The 19767-nt window shown below is 50.9% G+C and overlaps 2 protein-coding genes across 2 annotated transcripts in view; both read left to right on the forward strand.

Annotated features, from left to right (window-relative positions):
• Positions 1 to 7496, forward strand: part of PPP1R15B (protein phosphatase 1, regulatory subunit 15B) — an 8274-nt gene extending 778 nt beyond the window's left edge. Inside the window, exons 2-3 of the mRNA XM_010579972.1 lie at positions 3 to 1516; positions 4509 to 7496. Of these exons, the coding sequence (XP_010578274.1) occupies positions 3 to 1516; positions 4509 to 4721 (1727 nt within the window). The 3' untranslated portion in view covers positions 4722 to 7496. The remainder of the gene's footprint in view (positions 1 to 2; positions 1517 to 4508) is intronic.
• Positions 4835 to 19767, forward strand: part of PLEKHA6 (pleckstrin homology domain containing, family A member 6) — a 61984-nt gene continuing 47051 nt past the window's right edge. Inside the window, exons 1-5 of the mRNA XM_010579623.1 lie at positions 4835 to 4922; positions 11779 to 12015; positions 14997 to 15121; positions 15513 to 15589; positions 16232 to 16289. Coding sequence (XP_010577925.1) covers positions 11794 to 12015; positions 14997 to 15121; positions 15513 to 15589; positions 16232 to 16289 — 482 coding nt within the window. The 5' untranslated portion in view covers positions 4835 to 4922; positions 11779 to 11793. The remainder of the gene's footprint in view (positions 4923 to 11778; positions 12016 to 14996; positions 15122 to 15512; positions 15590 to 16231; positions 16290 to 19767) is intronic.

A 19767-nucleotide genomic window follows, 5' to 3' on the forward strand; every position in this document is an offset into this window, starting at 1 on the left:
AGCCCGGCTGGGCTTCGCCGCGGCCTGGCCTAAGCTGGCCGGGCCCAGCGCGGCCCCCGCAGGCGCCTCGCCCCAGGCGAGCCCGCCCTTCTCCTGGCTGCGGCTGATGTCGCAGCTCCTCTCCCCGCTGCCCGCTTTGCTGCATCGGCTGCTGCCCGGCCCCGCGCTGAGCAGTGCCCTTTGCCCCGCCGCCGGGCAGGCGCCCGCCAAGGGCCCCCAGCCGCTGCTGTTGCTTTCGGAGCCGGCCGCTTCGCTGGACTGGGCCGAAGAGAGGCTGCCGTGGCCGGAGGAGCCCCTGGAGAAGGGGCGAGAGGGTGGTATGGAACCCGCGCCGGGCCTCTGGGGAACCGGGCTGGTGCGGAGCAGCCTGGTGTCCTTCCCCGTACCGCGTGTGGACTTGTTCGTGCTGGCCCCGGAGCAGGGCCAGGCTTGGTGCTCCGGGAAGAGCCATCTGCCCCAGCCCCTGCGAGCCGAGGTCCCCGCGGAGGCCTGGCGAGGCTGCCCTGCCCGGGGCGGCTTGCCGGAGGCCGAGTTCCTCCGTAGCAAGCGCTTGGCTTTTCTCCAGCGGTGGCATTTGGCGAGCAGTGGCCTGGCCGTGCCAGACCCGGACCACGGCTATCACAGCCTGGAGGAGGAGCAGCAGCAGCATAAGAGCGTTTGTCAAGAAGAGGTCGGGGGACGGCGGGAGCAGCAGTGCGATGCTGGGGAGTTGAAGCGGTCCGAGGAGCCGAACGACTTGGGGAGACAACCTGGAGGTGGTCCCTTGGAGCAGGGGGGGATAAGGGGTTCAGCTGAGAAGGGGGCACTTGACAGGGAATCCTCGACTGAAGAGGACGATGAGGACTCCGAAATAGAGCAAAACCTTCCTGTTTCAGCCAGACCTGCCTGTGCAAATAAATTAATAGACTATATCATAGGGGGAGTTTCCAGTGGGGAGGAGAGTGTGGATGATGAAGAAGACTGGGATGATGATGACGATGGGTTTGATAGCGAAGGGCTCCCCTCAGATTCAGACACCGGTAGCCAGGACGGGGAAAGGCTTCATCTCTGGAATTCCTTCTACAGTTTGGATCCATACAATCCTCAGAACTTCACAGCCACCATCCAGACATCTTCCAGCAATCCGGGAAAGGATATGTCGGATGTGGAAGAAGAGGAGGAGGAAGATTCATCGTGGGCAGAGGACTCCTCAGGCTCTCCTCATCCTAGTTCTGAAGAGGAAGATGAGTGGGACTGTAGCAGTGTGGATGAGGCAGAAAACTTGAAACTTTGGAACTCGTTCTGTACCTCAGATGATCCATATAATCCTTTAAATTTCAAGGCAGCCTTTCAAACAGCAGAGAAAAAAGGGAAGCCTGGTTTAAAAGGAGTAGAGGGGCCAAGTTTGGGCACTTCTGAGCGTAGTCACTTAACTGTCTGTCGGGTGCAGTTGGAAAAACATAACTGTGGGGTCACTGGCTTTGTGCAGCATGGCATTCTTTCTGGTGAGGAATGTAGAAGTACCAAGCGGAAAAAGGTATATCCTTTGTTTATGTTTCTGTTTTGGGGGTGCTAAAAAAGAAAACGCAACAAAAAAACAAACAACAAACCCACATTGCATCAAGCAGTGTGCGAGTGGGTGAGGTCACTTGTGCCAGGATTCCAGCCACAGCGGTAGGCAGATCATGCCTCCATGAGCTTATGGTCTAATTATTTGACTGGAATGAGTGTGCCTCATCCTTTACACGTGATGGTAGATTTTGTAATTCAGTGACACAAGGCAGATAATTTTTTAAAATTTCTTTTCTAGACCTGAAGTTAAATTTCCCTTTTAAGATGTAGTTTTCATTCCGTATTTGTGTCATAATGTAGTTTTTGTCACTGGAGAAACAGATGGGAACTGCAGTGTTAAGTTTTTCCTTTGGAAAGTACCTGTTTCTGTTACGAATAATGTTGATGAAGTATTTTAGGACTTTTGCATGTGCCTAGCGTAATTGAGACTTAAAGGATTGTAAACATTTTAGGACTTGTGACAGGTCTGCTTGAGTTACAAATGTCTTTTGGAGTAGGAAGAATTCTGTTGCAGGTTAACACATGCTACAGTAAGCCACTGAAGTTTAACTACAAAGTATAGTAATACTCCCATTTCCATTTAAGAGACTATTATAATTCAGCAGTCATTTATAAAAAAGATGTAATCTGGAACTGGGCGTTTGAGCACAAACTGGAAATGTAATGTGTTTATGAGGAGTTTGTGCATTAAAAAACTTATAATACATGTGCTAGGATTCAGGTAAATAGTAGCAAACAAATTCGTCCTCTCGTAAGTTTTGCGATGCTACAGATGCACAAGATGGCTTTTCAGGCATAATGTCTGAGTCTTGCCTGATACTTCAAACATTTGTATGAGTAATAGCTTGTGATACCAAGTCCCAGGGTAATACACTAGTGTAACGAGTTGTCAAAATAGAAAACTTCTATAATGTTTGCTTTAGTGTTCTTAAGGTGGAGAGATTTGTTTTCTCCTTTAATTGGGAGCCTGGCTTGGAGGTAACTTCATACCTGTTTTTGCTAGGGCGAGTGGTGTTTACAGACTTAATGGTTCACACAGGACAAACTATTATATTTTAATCTAAATGGAAAACAATCAAAAGTTAAACAGCTCCTGCAAGAGGTCCTTTGTAACTGACAGCATCTGTCTGAAGTGCTGCGAGGTAGCACTGATGAGCCCTGGTGTAAATTCCTACTGTTCTGACCTAAATCTTGCGCCAGGGATGTAGACTTAACAGCAGTAATTTTTTGACTAATTTGTTGTTAGACTCTGTAATCTATTGACATGGTGAAAGAACGATGATCTAGATGCAATGTTTCACATGATGTTACAAAATCCAGTAATTGGGCCCAAGGGTGTCTTAGACTGATGTAAAAAGAATGTAAGGTAGCAACTCGCAAAGGGATAAGCTGATGTAACAGCTCCATGTGCTTGAAAGCAGATGCTTAATTAGGTCTGTCTGCAAAACAGAGCAGAGGTTGCCAAGCAGTGACCAAGGTGTTCCCAGGAAATCCTCCAAGTCATTCGTCCTGCTCAAGGCTATTTTCTATCTGGCATCCTGCAATCAAACCTGGGAGCGTTTTGCTTCACTTAGGAGTTAGCAATGCATTGACACTATGCGAGGACTCTGCTTTCACAGAGAGCTCAGCAGTAATTTGGGATAGCTGCACTAGAATTAGATGAATTCTGGAGGTTGCTTTTGCATGGTCTCTTGTGGCTCTGTATCCTCAACTGCTGATTATTCCTGTAGGTCACCTCTTCTGTAACTGTTATCTTCATGTTTTCTGTGAAGGTTGGAAGATGGCTCTACCACAAAAAGCAATCTCGCTCTACACTCCTCATTGTGTTAGCATGAACTGGGTGTGAAACCAGGGTTCTGTGTTAATAACACATAGGAATGGTGCAGCAAGGTGGTTTGGTTTTTTTTGTACCTCCCCATGTTTTTTCCTGACCTGCAGAAGTAGCTGTCCTGCAGCAACTTCAGTGGAGTCATCTGTAATGACAGTGTTTGGCTTGTCTTCAAGATTTGGTCCTAGTCTGAGAGTTGATGGATGCTGACAGGTAGCTAGTTTGTCCTTCAGTTTTGTGCCTTTTGTATAGGTAAATGAAAAGCAATACATAATTCAGTAGGAACCTGAAATAGTGTGGCTTTTGCTTATTGCTTGATAACAGAAAGACTTAAATCCTTAGTATACTAATAGTATAAATACTGTGAAGTTTAGATCCTGAGCCTCTAAGTTACTTTGTTTTCTTAAAATAGCTTAATAGTTCTTAAAAATAGCGAAGAGTGAAAGTTTTCATACGTATTTTAAAGTGCCATGACTTTGACTTCATTTCGTTGCATGAGCTTAGATCACTGGAATTTGATAGCAGCTCTAAATAGATGGGTTTGTTCCAGTCACGTAGCGATGACTGTTGCTTCCTTACATGTAGCATAGTTCCTTTTCCTGAAGTACAAGCTGACTCACATGATTGCTTACTCTACAGAACAATGATTCTTCTTTTTTATTATGTAAGCTTCAGTAATCGGAGATGTTGGCCGGTAGCATATTTCTAGCCTTGAGTGAGTGTCCTGGCATGTCCTACTGAGTAACCTGCTTGAACTGTATCTGTGTAAGGTTATAACCCAGTACTGATGTTGGGGAGGGTGTTATTTCACAGGGAACATTGTTTGATCTGCCGTCAGCCTAAAGAGGCCTGTTGGGCTGCAGTTTAGAAAGCCTGTAGTAGTTTGAGCACTACTTTTGGTAGAGGGGGAAGTCAGCAACTGGTCGCTTTTAAAGCTGAGAAGTTAAATATACTCTGGCCTGGGTAGTGCAGAGACCTAGCATGACCTGGTAGCATATCTGAGGCTTTTTGCTATTTTAGATGTTTAGTAACTTCTGTTAAAACTAAAAATCATATGTGCAAATAAATATTAAGCTCCTTTTGCATGAGTGTTTGGCTAATGCTTTACTAAATGACTTGTCTTTTCCAGGTGACCTTCCTTGAAAAAGTTACTGAGTATTACATAAGCAGTGAGGAGGATCGTAAAGGACCCTGGGAAGAGCTTGCACGAGATGGATGCAGGTTCCAGAAACGTATCCAAGAAACAGAAGAAGCCATAGGATACTGCTTCACAACAGAGCATAGACAAAGAGTATTTAATAGACTCCAAGAAACCTACTACAAGAGGGTTGATCCTTTCTAGCACCTTAAAAGATATGGTAGTTGTGTGACCCTAAGCACTCATGAACATCTTCAAAACAAGAAGTGGCAGCTGCATGTGCTATTTTGAAATGGAGAGACAAGTGGGATTTAACACTTTTTTCCCAGTTTGGTATTCAGCCAACAAATATACCTGTGTGTCCCATTTTGATATCCAGACGAAATCTTTTGAGTATCATCAAGGGTAAGGATGGTATAATTGCATTCCTTTTAAGTAACACTTGAGAAACAGACTGCTTTAGGTTAAATCCATTCCAAAAATGCCTTGTCTGCCGTATGTGGAGAAGTGGTGACTATTAAGTTGGATTTTTGCACTTTGAAAAAGCAAAACCTATTTTGAAGGAAATATTTATGGGGCTCAGAACCTAGTTATTGCAGTTTTGATTTAAAGTTTCTAGAGGTACTTGCTACTTTCTTGTGGTTCTCCATTTTCTCTAACATGTACAAAAGTCTCAATTTTGTTTAGCTAATAACGTTAACTTTACTGTGTGAAGCAGATAGTTTATTCCTTCCTTTTAAGATCGCAGTTTTGCATGTAATCTAATGTTTGAGTGTTTATGTAGCGCTTTGATGTCTCAATATTTCAGTCTAGCACACTGGGGGATTCAGGGGAACTCTGGTGCACTACAAGCCCTTTGGTTTGTCTTTATTTAAATAATACCTTTACCCAGTACTGTTCCAAAGGGTATTGGCTGCTTGCGCACCAAACCTTTGCTTTCAGGGTGATGAAAGGCCTCATCCCGATCGATAATTAAAGCTTCAAGGTATGTATCAAGGCTATGGCTGATAGTTTGAATTTAGGTAGCCACGCAAAGGGAACTAACCCCTAGTTCTTTAGTTAATCTTAGAGTAACTTTGCTGTAATTGATTCTGCTTTCTGAAGATGGATTGAAGTGCAGGATTCTTCATATTTCTTGTATCCAATATGCTTGTTCTGGTACTTGTAATGAGAATTATCTTTGACTTATGGAAATCTAAGGCTACAAATTGCTGTGTTCTTTACCAAAAGCCAGTATTAATACCTCTATGCGTCTGCACTTTTGTTCATCTGGTACCAAAATAACATTTCACGTTTGGGGTCTGAATGTTGAGGTCCTCGGTAGAAGGAAAACACTCCTTATTTATGTTCCTAACTTAAAATGTTTAATTGTTGTTTCAGTCAAAATAAAAAAGCAGCACCATTTGGATATGTGTTTGGACCCGAAGGATGTTGTGTGGCTGTTATCCAAGCAGGTATGAGGTCAAGCGATAGAATGAATACCAAACATCAAAGAATTCTTACCTGTTTGCATGAAGTTGCGTGAATAAATGATTTGCTACTTTGTTCAGTCAGCGGACTAGAATTGTTTCCCTTTTGTAAGGGAGAAACCTAAAAACACTTCAGAATTGTCATCTTATTAATGACTTCAGTTTTTACTTTGAAATAAAATTACAGATAATGGAGAAAAGAGCTTCACGGAGCTTTACTGAATTTTCTGCTTGATTGTGCCATCTCAATTCTGTCTCAAATTTCAGAGTTATTGGGTTTATACTTTATTCTTACTGCATGAAGCATGTTCTTTGAATTTAAAAATTACCTTTCTCTGCTACAAGTTAGAATTGTTACAGTTATGAAATTCAGAGGGTTAACTGTGAACTACAGTAGAGTTGTCATGTAAACTTAAAATACGGCTGAAACTCAGGCAGCCTTACAGACTGGCTACTTGAAAGCAATGCAGCAATGTTATTTTTCATCCCCATGGCACAAAAAAGGGGGATTTTCCTTTCCTACAAAAGATAATATTAGTTGTAAGATTGTAATTCTAATCATGCCTTCAAATCCTGTGAAATAACTTTTAATTTTTAGGAGTTCATTTTCCTGTATCATATTTGATAACAGGTGTTCTGCTTCTTTGTTTAGGAAAAAGCACACAGGGTGATAAATGTAGAATTACAATAGAAAATTTGTTGACTTATGGTCCAAGTGTGACTGATAAGTAAAAATGCTGTTCATTGCTTATGGTAAAATACACTGTAGTCATTTTTCCATTACTCTCCTAGTTTCTTCGATCTTGGAGAACTTGTTGGTGCTTCAGTTACTCTGGACAACTCACTTGGTTTACTGGTGCTTGTAAGAAGCTTTAGAGTGGTGTGAATTAACACCTGCAAATACTGATCCACTGTTTGCAGAGGCTTGGAAAAGACTACAGCTGGAAACGAACAGAATTGACAAATTGGATGTAAACTAGATTAAAAACTGTTACTTCCAAAGTGCTTCTAACATTTGAGAAATTGTTTTTTTCCAACCTGCAGTGTATCAAGCACTCTGTTCTAACACTGCTGATTCTCACTGAAACATACCTGCTTGGGTAAGCTTTTCCCCCTGTCAAGCCTCATGTTTTCAAAGTATCCAATGTAAGGTGATAGGAAATTAACACTAAATGCATCACCATAAACATAATTTTAAAAGCAAGCTCAGCTTGCTTGTCACCATTTTCCCTATAACATCTTAAAATGGTCATACAGGATGTGTACATGTGTAAGTGCTTTGAGACAGTAAAAATAACACTTGTTGAACTTTAAATCAAAACTGTAATTATCAGATTTTATTTTTATATAATTTAGAGAAAGTTAGAAGACCTTCAACATCAGCTTTATACAGATTTTAATTGATTTGTGTCAAGTTAGTTGGGTTTTTATATCTAAAGTTATATTTCTGTACATAATAAAGCTATTCAGAACTAATCTGTAAATTGTAATAAAGATATTTGCAAGATAATGCCAAATTGTTTTTCTTTGAAAGAACTTATGGGAGATGTCAGCAAGCAAATGCAAAAGCACAGTTCATACATGCATGTTTAGCTTTATGAGAACATTAAATATTTTTTTTATCACCCTTGTTTCAGAGGAGGTTATGGTAGTTCAGAAGCAGGCATTCTCCCCTGTGAATTTCCTTCTGAACTGGTAAATGCATGATCATAAGGGCTCCTTGTACTGATGAAGCTTTAAACTAAAATACAAAGTGTGCAAGTGCAATTAGTTCTATTCAAATTAGGTGTTGGCTTGGTGTAAGCAAGGATGTTAATGTTTTGTTGCCCTAATTGAAGCTGAGTATTGAGATTCGGGTTTAGTTTGCTCACTGGTTAGCATAACTTTAAATATGAATACTGCATGGTTTTGAAGGTTATTTCAGGGGTTTTTTTGAAGTATTTTCAGGCTTTGCATTGAAACAAATTTGAGGTGTCACCTTGTGAGTGGAAGTGACTCGAAGGTGCCAAACATCTGATCTTTCTTCAATGAGACAAGAGCCAGAACGCTTCCCTGTGTTTTGCCACGTAGTGTTGGCTTATAATGCAGTGAATGATTTGTTCCCTTGTTTATGTTTTAATGAAGTAAAATGTTTGGTAAGGAGCTCAGAATACGGGAGAGGTGTCAATGCCCAGTGACACGTAATCCTGCACAGCATTATGCAGCATAATTATTTTTAATGGAGGATTTATTTTGTTGTGTAAAGCTGTGTCTGCCATGCCATGTTTTTTAGGCTAGCGAATACCATAATTTTGGCACAGTCTTCCATGAGCGTGAAGCTAGAATGCCTCGCCAGAGCTGGGTGCTCTCCAGAGTGTTGTGCCCCTCGGCTGGGGCTGGTCGGGACGGCTGCTCTTGGCTGGATGGGAAGGAGGAGGCTGGAAATGCAGCGCTGCTGTGGGTGCAGAGCAGGGCAGCGACAAGATGTGGCATTTAGATCTCATGAGTTGAGGGGTGAAGGTGCCTGGAGTGGTTTGCAGGCACCAGTCAGCTTTTCCAGGGGTTCCCAGGGGCTTGCTGGGGAATGAGGCTGGCCTGGATGGGTGTGAGGATTTTGGCCTCAGCCAAAACCCTGCTGACGAACTTTCCTGAGCAGTGATACTGGTGACTCTGCTCCACGTGGGACATTGTCATGGTGTAGGAATCTCTGGTATGAGTTCAAGGGCCGTGGGTTGGTCACACCTCTTCTAGAGCGACGTCTTGGGGGAAGAGCTTTCAAAGTTATTCATTGTTTAGTTTATGCCTTAAAAAAAAGCGCTGCTGAGAGCTCACTATGGGGATGGTACTATGACTATTGCTCCTGTCTTGCAGCACAGGCCATGTTTCACCCTGTGCTTGCATCTTGTCTGAATGTCTCTAAACCACCACTGTGCAGTATTTGTTTCTGTAAGAGTATCATGGGTAGAAAACTGCTGGACTAGACAAGGAAAAACATTGTTTGAACTTCCTGCAATACTCTCTTGAAAAGAGTGAACAAAGCTGAACATAGTGAACGTAATTATGGTGTTTTAAAAAAAAAAAACAAAACACCACTTTAAAAGTCATAATCACCTGTTCTGCTGCTGGCTCTAAAATCTGTCTTAAAAATGAACATTGCAGTTTCTCTTTATTCAAGTGAGGTAGCTTAAAGAAACATAGTTAGTGTGCTAAATGAAAGCTGCTGTGTGTCTGGCAGTCCATCCAGATGCCATCTGGAATGTAGAAATCCTGCTGGGATTTCTTTATTCTGTTGGCACTGAGGTCTGCAGTTGGAGTTTAGTTGACAGTTTTTATCTGTGTTAGAGTAGAATTGTTCCTGCTCTGGTAGCTGTATCTTCTCCGCAGGACCTGTTTGTCAGCAAAGCACATGGGGAGTAAATAAGCTGCTATTTTTCTGCTCACTACTGACTGCGTCCACTAAAATGCCATTTGCAAATTAATAGTGCTGCAGAGCTGGTTTAGTCCCACAAAAGCAAGTTTCTTCTGAAACTGGCAGGCAGGAGAAGGCAATGACACCGTGAATCATGATTGCAATTCTAGGGAGAGTCTGCTGCTTTCCAGCTGCACGGCCTTGACCCGATGGGCTGTAACTCGGATATAATCCAAGGTTTATTTCAGTGTGTGTGGTGGGGGTGGGGAAATGAAGTCTTGTAAAAGCTGTCCATTAGTCTTGAGGGTATAAAGTATTAGAGCCCATTAGTAGGCACCCATCTGCCCCTCTTGCTAATGCTCACGATAAGACTGTTAGCAATAAAAACACTGGCTGCTTTGTAGCGGCCCTAGCTGTAGGAGCACATCGGATATTCATTGCTTTTCTTGCCTGTCTGTTCTTTTCAGGATGGCATGTGGCATTTTGCTAGACACGTGAACTGTCTTCTCCGTTCTTCCTCTTGTAATCACTAGGTGTGTTGCTTCTCGCAGGAAAAAAAAAAAAAAATCCAACAAAACCCCCTGCCTGTAGAAATGTACTGTTTGGGGTATCCCGCGCTGGCAGGCTGGACTTGAAGCTTTGAGCAGCTGTGGGAAAGGAGGTCTTTCTCAGCACAATTCACTGGTTCAAGGGACAAACCCGGTCTGCAGTAGCCCACCAGCTGTAAAACGAAGCTGTTGAAGATAAATTCCTGCTATCTTTGGCGCAGATGTCGTCTGGACAGCCCTGGATGGTACTATCTTAAGCTAAATCTAAATACCTATCTTTAGGGAAGATAGCTGCCACAAAGAATAACTTACGTACGGAGCAAAGCAAAGAAAGGTCTGCTTGGAAAATAGGGCTTTGATGCTCGATGGGTCTGTGGAGGTTTGCGTAATGGCAGCAGCATGTTTGACATCGCTCTGGAGCAGCTGTTCCTACCCCACTGCTGCGTGACAGCCTGGCGTGAGCTGCTCGTTGCCCTGTGGGAAAGGCTGGCTGGCTTCCTTCCCTGTCACCGAGAGAGGAGGCACCTCATCAGAAACAGAAAATAGCTACTGACTGCAGCCCTTTTGCATGCAAAAAGCAGCCTTTGGCTGCGAGCGGTTGGGATACCGTCCCAGGTCTCTCACAGGGACTTTGTGCTTAGAAGAAACAAAGACCCAGCGGGGACATTTGGATTTAGCACCTTTTCCCCTTTCCTTCTTGTGCTCCGTGCTTCTCGTTTTAGGCTTGCTGTTTCAGGTTGCTGAGATAATTTAGGCCAGATCTGAGGTTCAGCAAAGCTGCTAGCAAAGGGGAAGCAGGAGCAGGTTAAAAAGATTTCACTTCTAGAGCTGGAGGGGTGTTGTGCTGGCACCTTTCCATGCCTCCTCCCATGCCGGCTGTTGGGAGCTATGGTAACAAGCTGTACGAGGGTTTGGAGTTCTCAGGGTGGATGTGGGAGCGGTGGGTTGCCTGCCTGGTGGTAAATGTGTTACTCAGATTGGTGATAAAAGGCTGTTAAACATCTGCTTGCGATCTGGGTGTCTGGGCTCCAGCATACCAGCCCGGTAGGATCCACAGAGCAGCACCCACCAGTGCTCCCGGCAGTGGCGTTCCCTGGCACCATCTATCAAATTACAAGCAGTTTACAACCAGACATAAAGAATATGAAGCAATTAGCTTTTTTGCTTAGCAACTCTCTTTCACTTGAGGTGATGACTGGTCTCTCTGCTCGAGCTGGGAAAGCCAGGAAGGACCAGTGCGCTCCTGCCTGCCCCAGTATCGCAAAGGACGGTGGTGCGGTGGCCGTTGTGTCCCCAGCCTGGCTCCCAGGTGGGGCCTTTGAGTAGTCGGATGGGCAGTGTGTGGAGTGAAGGGGAGGGAGGAGAAGACAGCTTGAAGTTACGGGGAGCAGACTGGTGTGTATTAATGGTCAAGGAGGGGGCACAACACGCATCTCAGGGTGCATCAGGTTGGGCCCGGTGGAAGCGCCTGGCCGACTCGCTCTGCAGCTGCATTTCTGGTCTTGTTTCTGGGGAAGCTTTTGTCCAGGAGATGGTGCCAGAACCGTGCAGCAGCGCGGGACTCGCAGCCCACAACGCTGCCTGGGCCACCGCCACCCCAAAACGCTTCTGGCCGAGTGGGTCCCCCGGCTGTCCCCCTGCAGAGCCCCCTCCCACCCATCCCTCCGCGGTGGCCTGAAGGTGCTTTGCCACCTTGCTCTGGTGCGAGCATCAGGGCGGGACGGGCAAATGTGGGGCAAGCGCAATAACCATCCCTTTCTGCGCAGAAGCGCCCGGTTTTGTGACATTCCTAACATCTGACCCACGAGGGCTCCACGCGGGAAACTTCCTCAGCCTTTGTGTGCTTTCCTCCGCAGGGCAGGTCACCCACGATGGGCTGGGTGTCAGGCAGCAGCTGGGGTGAGACGTCCTCTCTGACCACAACTAAGCCACAGCGGTGCCTGGGTCACCCCATCGCTCACCCAGCGCAGCCCTTTTTCGCGTGCTTCGCTCCCTTTGCCTTTTGTTCTCCGCGTGGTCCCACCGTGGCTCCAAGCGAAGGCTCGGCGCTGCATAGGAGAAGGTGGCTGCCGGTGGCTACTCCTGGCACGTTGGTGAGCGAAATCCTTCTGCCCAAACCGGCATCTCATGCACAAGGGTGACCTGGTGCCCCTGGGCTTGCCAGCAGCCACGCGTCTCCATAAGATGGGCGATGTACCGGGGCTGTCTCTTACTAGAGCAAATACATTTACTGGGCTTTCTTCTCCATCTCCTCCCTGTGCCTGGTCCCGATGCAAATCCATTCCCCCACTGGTGGGCTTCTGCTCCCAAGGTGTTCCTGTGGGAGACCAGTGGCTTCCCCATCCCTCCGTGTCCCTGCTAAAGGAAGGACACGGTGCACAGGGCAGAGGTGGTGGTGCCCGGTGCTGTGGGATCCTCCCTGGGACCCACAGTAGAAACATTGAATATGGGTGGTTTTGCAAAGAAAACCTCGGTGTGTGCCTGCTTGCTGTCTCCTTCTTCCCCAACCTGGATGGTTGTGAACAAGGAGCTTTTAAAAGGATTTTAAACCAAATGAAAACAAAAAGCCCCGCTGGTATTTCCCCTTTGAATTTCCATTGGATTAAGATATAAAGAAATAGGGAAAAAAAATTCTCTTGTGGAAAGCAATAAAAGCTGATTCATTTACCTGGCAGGAGAGACCCTGGAGCTGCTCAGGAGTCTTGGCTGAAGGTCCTACAAAGCCCTCCAACAATCTCCGCGTTATGTACCCGAGGGGCTGCACCAGCTCCTCCTCCTTTCTGATGTTAGTGTCTGATGAGTCAATGGTCCCCTGTAATTGCCATGGACAAGCGAGGGGCACCCTGAGAATATGCGTGGTCAGGGAAATGCATCCCTCCCTGGGGGTTACTAGACAAGGAAGGAAATCTTTTAGGATCAGATAGATGAGCTTATCTGGCACGGACCCTGATCCCGCATACCCTTGAGGTACATGTGAGAATAACTCTGCAGTAATTGGAGAGGTTTTGCCCTGGGCTGGAAGGTGAGGGCCATGCCCAGTGAGCTCCTAACCCTGGGACTGGAGGGTGCCAGGTTCTCTTAAGGTTTCTGTTTCATGTCTATATAAATAAATTGGCACCAGTTTTGAAAGCTCAGTCCTGAAAGCTGTGTGATGGGGAGATCTCAGAGGAGGCTCCAGAGCGGTGCCGGGAGCCACTCACAGACCCGGGTCCCCGAAATGTTTGTGCTGAGGACTAATGCCGTGTGTGAGCTGTGACTCAGGTTAGAGGCTGCTCCCAGTAAAGAAAAGCCCATTTGCGAGCGGCTGCAGAGGCAGTGTGGCCGGGAGGACCCATTGTTTCCAGGAGCGATGCGGTTATCCCCACCGTGCCTCCCCCAGCGCTGAAATAGGATTAAGGCAGCTTAGGAACAGACCTCTTGCCGTGTTTGACTTTATAAAACTATTTCTGCCTTGAGCCAGCACGCGCCACAAGCCATCTCTCTGCCAGGGCTGGCTATGGGGGTTCCCCCCAAAAAACCACGATGGAAACAGTTTAATGTGGCAGCTTTGTCCACAGCCGCCTGTTTTTGAATTGCCCTGGGATGAAGCACCACCACACCGAGCTGCTCGTGTGCTCCCGAGGTTTGGCCACGAGCATTAAGGCTCCAGGATTTCTTCGCTGTGCTTTGGCTCCTGCCTGCAGACCCTGCGTGGCTGCGGAGGCAGAGCAGAGGCAGGGAAGCAGAGCTGGCTCCCTCAGGGTCATGCCGTGACCTCCCCAATCTCCAGGTGCATCACAGCATCAAAGCCCCAGGAGTTCCCGTGGTCATTAATTGGGCGGTGATTGACGTTTAGCTCCGCAGATAGTAATGTGATAAGGGTGGCAACTCCCCGGTGTAACTGTAACCTAACTGGGGTAGGCAGGCAGGCTTGGCGTAACACTATCCCTGTTCGGCCCAAACACAGGCAAAAAGCCCCATCTTGCAAAAAAGCCGATGCATAACGTAATCCTGGCAAGCTGTGCTCTGAGCCCCCCAGGGCTGCAAGCGTGGGGGTCTGAGCACATGCTCACCTGTGCAGTCCTCAAGTCACATCCACGGCACAGGTAGGACACGAGCTTGGCCCCACAGTTTGCAGCTGAGCATCTCTCCCACGAAATGGAGCTTCCCTAGGTGAATGATGCCCAGGACCATGGCATCGCTCCCTGCTATGCTGGGGTCCCATCGGATGCTCTCCCAACAGGCTCGCTGGGACTAACCAGACGTGTTTTTCCTACCCAGTGGTTCAAAGAACTATAGGAAGAGCCTTCCTGAGGCTTCGGGTGAACTGGTTTCCCCAATTCCTGGCAAGGAACTGCTCTGATGTGGGGACTGTGCTTCAGGTCAGCAGGGCAAGCCCCTTCCTCCCTGCTTTGGGGACCAGCTCCTTCCTTTCCACCTCTCAGGCCTCTCCTTAACAAGCATCTTTCTCCTTGTGCCATGAGAAGCTTTGCAAAGGCACCGCTGAGACACAAGGGCAATTGCCTCTTTCACAGTCACCCAGCCCAGGTGCCTCCCAGACCCCACCTTTCCCCTTAAAAGACATTTAATTGACGGCTAAGAACAAGCAGAGAGAAAATACCCATTGGGCAGCTCCGACAGCGCTGCAGATAATCATCAGGGTGCCCTACATACTGCTTCGGCTTGGCTGCGAGATCAGACAGGGAGAAGAATTTGACATTGTTTAAAATGAACAGGAGAGGGAAGTAACAACTCCATAATTACTCACCCCGAGTTAATTGACGGTAATTACACTGAGTAGGCAGCGGAGGAAGCTGTGACAGGCTAGCCCTGAAGAGTCATTTGGCGAGCCGTGCCGCGATGCTGGGAGGATGCCCTCTGAACCCCGGCTCGCAGGCAGGGTGGCAGCCCGGCTCCGAGGGGGTTAAGTTGATGGGTTTGGTTGGGATTTTTTTTTTTTCCCTCCCTCCTTGGTTATTTGCAGCAAACAGAGTCTGGGTGGAAGGTCTGAGCTGAGCAAGTGTTTGCTCCTGGGGGAACTGGGAGTTGTTTGGCGCTTCCCGAGCTGGGTGCCGTGTCCCGTCCCTCCTTGTAGTGTGGGGCTGCTCTGCGCCCGAGCCCCCCCACCGCCACCCCCATGGGGGATGACATCGACTGGCTGGACCTGCCGGGCAGGTGGACCTACGGCGTCTGCGGGGACGGACGCGTCTTCTTCATCAAGTACGATCCTGCCTGGCAGCTCGCGCGGAGTGGGGGCTGCCGCGGGGATGGGGTTTAAGCTGGGGTGCGGGGGGAGCCGGGTGCGTGGCTGGAGGGGGTCGGGGGCTTAGTCTGGGCTGGGAACAAGGGGTACCCCTTGCTGCAAGCCTCTGCGTCTGGCTGCTTTCCTATCGCACACAGTCATCTCTCCTTTGCCCCCAGTACTCTCTCCTTGGGGCTCACGGCTGTCCCAGCCTGATGGATGCTGTTCCCCCCCCTTTCCCCAAAATCTTGTCCTTCCATTCCTTTGGCTGGAAAAGTCACCTGCATTGCTAAGACCCTTCCCTGGTGATGGGATGGGGCTCCCTGGGCCCCCATGGGTGCTGATAGCCCCACTCCTTGTCTTTCACAGCGATGAGACAAAGTCCACGAGCTGGGTGCACCCTGGCACAGGCTACTCCATCCAGAGCGGGCACTTCTCCTGCGCCGGTAAGGGACGGCTCCTGGGTCTCAGTGTTTGCTCTCTGCCCTGCCTGGGCACTGATCAGAATCTGGAGGTGTGGAGCGAAATCCTCTAGAAATGCAATGGAGGCTCCAAAAAGCTGAGCCAGCAGGAGCTGTCTTGCAACTGGGGGGTCAGGGGACGTCGAGTGATGCACGAGGCGATGCCACATCTCTTAGGCACTGGGTTTCTGGCTGGAGAGATGTTCTCGGGGGGCATTTAAGAGTCCTCTTCCACAGATACACTCCCTGCAGTCTATGAGACCTGTCACTGATGGGGAGGGCACCCAAACCGCTTTAAAAATGCAATTTGAGCCTATGAGAGCCAACCACGGCAGGACACGGCACCCCACAAGTGTCACGATTGTCCTGCGACTCCCTGCCCGTGCGCTCCTGCCCTTCCCTAGTGCTGCCTCCTCCGAGGCGGGGGAATCTCCTCTGCAGTTGCCTCCTGGTGAAGCGGGGCCTCGGTGTAACACCGAGCATTGCTAACTATCCAGCAGCAGATCCTTTGGGCAAGCACTCTGCTCCGGTGCAACACCCCAGCCCGCAGCAGAGCACCGGTGGGGAGGGCAGGGGCTGCGCGGGGCGAGGGAGGGGGTGACCGCTGCTTCTGCCTTGTCCTTCCAGGGCTGCCCCGAGGCTGGGAGGTGGACACCACGCTGCACGGGGGCTTCTACTTCATCAAGTAAGTGAGAAGGGGCCGGAGGGGAGAAGCTTCTGCCTCCCGCTCGCAAGCGCCTTTGCACCCTCGGAGGATGCTGCTCCATGGGCTTGTCTCTGCCTGGAGGCAGCTGCTGCCGAAATTCTTGCGAGCGCAGCGTGGGCTGCTGTAATCCAGCCTCGTGGAGGACCAGGGCAGTAAAGGTGTGGGTTAGGGGGCTTTGGAGCATAGTGGTTGCTAGAGGATGGGGCCAGGGTCCGTGCTGCTAGTGCATGTCGGGCTTGGGTGGGTGGGTGCCCGTGGCCCTGCTGTGGCTCGTCCCATGGTGCTGCGGACGTGGCTGCGATGGTCCCACGGTCCCAGCAGCTGAACAAACCCGGAGCTCCCACCGGCGAGGGAGAAAGCAGCGTGTCAGGTTTGGTAGACATGTGCGGGGCCACGTCTCAGAGGCTGCTTGGATGCTGCGGTGAGCGAGCCCTGTGTACTTGCGCATGGTGAGCTTCAGCAGAGGGCTAAAGCTTGTGCCAGCACAGCACTGCGAGGCCAGGCTGGAGTTATCTGTCCCTACGTGGCCGTGGCAGTCCCCATACGTGATTAGCAGGGACCAGACCCAGCTCTGGGCTATGTCCTGCACCTGGCTCCTGCAACCGGCACTGCTGGGACAGGCGAATCTTGCCCCGTCACTGCGCACAAGGGAGCTTCTGTGCCAAGTTACCGTTTCAGATGCAAATATCTCTTCTGAGGGCTCCGGGAACTCCAGGGTAGCGTGGGTGAGCCAGCCAGCCCCCCGCCCTGCGTCATCCCTCGGGGGAAGGTCCCCTGGAGCCCAGTGGGGACTTTCTCCAGGGCCCTGCAGCACCCTAAACTCGTGGGAGGGAGCTCAGTGGTGCAAAGGGTCCCTGGGGCATGCACTGCCTGGAGCATGCAGCGCAGAGCTGGCTGTGCTCGCTGGGGTGAATGCAACAGGAGCGTAACTCAGTGAGGCTCTGGCCTGAAGCTTTGCTCCAAGAACCCCGGTTCATCCCGGCGGGTTGTTTCCCATTGCCTCTTGCCCCCTTCCTGCCTCCAGTCTGGGAACTGGGACCCTGGCAGGGTGATGCTGGTGTCTAGACATGCTGAGCTGCAGGCTGCCGCCGCCGCCTCGCCTCGCGCGGGGCTCCAGGTCCTGCTGGGTGAGGGTGTTTCAGATGGGATCTTTGAGCCCGTCCCTATCTGGCACGCACGGAGGTTTCTCTGTGTGCTCAGACGGCAATAAACCCGGCGAGAGCAAAGATCCCAAGGTGGGCTGAGGGCTGGAGCAAAGCACCGGGATTATCCGGTCTAATCTGTCGGGCAGAGCCAAGGTGTCCTTGAATCAGCCCCGTGTTTGAGTCGCGCAGCCACAAACGTCGCCGGCAGTGGGGCTGGCTGGACGAGCACTGCGGTGGCAAACCTCCCGGTCAGGTTCGAGCCGTGTTCCTGCAGCACGTCTGCAATGCTTCTCCACGGCAAGGACCGTCTATCCTCCGCAGTCGGCCTTCGCTGCGTGCTCGACATGTTACCCGTGCTCGTGATTCCCTGTGCGCCACGGCAGCTGGGAATGCCACAGCGGAGCAGGGAGTGGTGGGGGGCTCCAACGGCGAGCTGCTCCCCCCAACCCTGGCTATCGCGGGCTGCGCTGGCTCCTGCCTTTGCGACAGCACCCACAAGGTGGCATTGAGGCTGGCGCAGCGGTGCATGCCCTGCACGTTGCTGCACACGTGCGCAGGGCCCAGCTGCAGAGAAGGGAACCGCTGGCTCCGCGCGATGCCAGGCACCCTCCTGCCTCTGCCAACCTGGGGGGTGGGAGGGCAGCACCCATCCCCGTGCCCTAGCCGGGTGCTCGCATGGGGAAGCACTGCTAGTAAAAGGGCTCTTTTCCACCCAACTCCTGCCTCCAGCTCTCTGCCTGCAGAAGAAAAGGCCCTGCTGGGTCTGTGCCTTCGGGCTGAGACGTTGCTGGGGGGGCCGATGCAGCACGGTGCCCCTCTTGTCTCTTCAAGGGAGTAGGGAATAACCTGGCTGGGGTGCATGCTCAGCTGCACCCTCCCCTCCTGGTGCTTTGAGGTGCCTGGCTGGGCTGGTGGGGCTCCCCCCAGGAGCAGCACAGCCCCCCGGTTACTCATGGGCTTCCTGGGCTGTTTTTCAGCTCTTGGGGCTCTCCTGGGTGGCAGGAGGGCATTGCGTGGGGAGGGGGGGTAGAGATGCCCCAGTGGGTCCCCACTGCCTCCAGAGCAGGGGAAAGGCTGGGGGCAACCACCAGCAGGCACAGTGGGGAGTAACTTTGGGGATGTGGGGGTCCCTGTGCTGTGGGCTGGCGGGGAGGGAGGATGTCGCCCATTGGTGCGGGGTGGGGGGCATGAGGAGGGGGAGATGCAGGATGCAGAGCATCCAGTGAAAGCCAACCCCCTCCCCAGCCCCTAATGCCTTGTGGCTAATGGGGGGATTATAGGATCAAGGGCAGCTGCCAGTTTTTCCCTCCTGGAGAGCCCACGACCCTCCCCACGACAGCTCCTCTGCGAAGGATGGAGGGTCCCTGTGCGCTGCGGGGTCTGAGCCTTTGGCCGCAGGGGCTGGGTGCAGGCAGGGTCCCGGCCGCGCTGCCTGGCAACTCTGACAGGCAGAAGTAGGGCAGTGCCATAGATCAGGGCACGGTGCCATTGCTGTAGGGCTGGAGTCTGCAGCTTCCCAGCGGCTCTGCGAGCGCCCGGCTCTGCAGCCTGGGAGACACCCTGCCACTGGGCCGGGGGCCTGAGCAGGGCTGGGGAAGGGTCCTGCCAGCCCTGCCTGAGCCATCGCTGGCCCTTGGCACGGGCTGGGGGACCAAGTGGTGGCCTTTTGTGCTCCAGAGAACAAGCTGTGGTTGTTGAGCTGTTTTGCTGCCCATCCTGGGTGCTGCTGCATCCTCCCTGCAGGCAGCTCTCCCTGGGGTGCAGAGGCCGGGGGTGCTGCCTGACCCACTGCAGCGGGTCCCACAAGCCCGGCTGGGAACAAATGGGCTCCCCTGCCCCGAGAGATGCAGGATGCAGGGGGGGAGCGCGGTCCCAGCTCTTCCCCTGAAGTTGGGGTGCAGGGGGGAGCATGGTCCCAGCTGTCTCCCTGGTACTGGGGTACAGAGGGAGCATGGTCCCGGCTGTCCCCTGATGCTGGGGTGCAGGGGGGAGCATGGTCCCAGCTGTTCCCCTGGTACTGGGGTGCAGGGGGGGAGCGTGGCCCTGGCTGTCTCCCTGGTGCTGGGGTGCAGGGGGGAGCGCTGTCCCGGCTGTCCCCCTGATGCTGGGGTGCAGGGGGGAGCATGGTCCCGGCTGTTCCCCTGATGTTGGGGTGCAGGGGGGAGCGTGGCCCTGGCTGTCTCCCTGGTGCTGGGGTGCAGACTGGCAGCATGATCCAGGCTGCTCCCCCGGGCTGCAGGGCTGTGTGTGTGGGGGGGGACGGACCGACAGTGTGAACCAGCCCCCCCCAAGTGCTACAGGGCGGGGGGAGA

Source organism: Haliaeetus leucocephalus, unplaced genomic scaffold (genome assembly GCF_000737465.1).
Source record: "Haliaeetus leucocephalus isolate CR32 unplaced genomic scaffold, Haliaeetus_leucocephalus-4.0 Scaffold68, whole genome shotgun sequence".
Taxonomy (NCBI): domain Eukaryota; kingdom Metazoa; phylum Chordata; class Aves; order Accipitriformes; family Accipitridae; genus Haliaeetus; species Haliaeetus leucocephalus.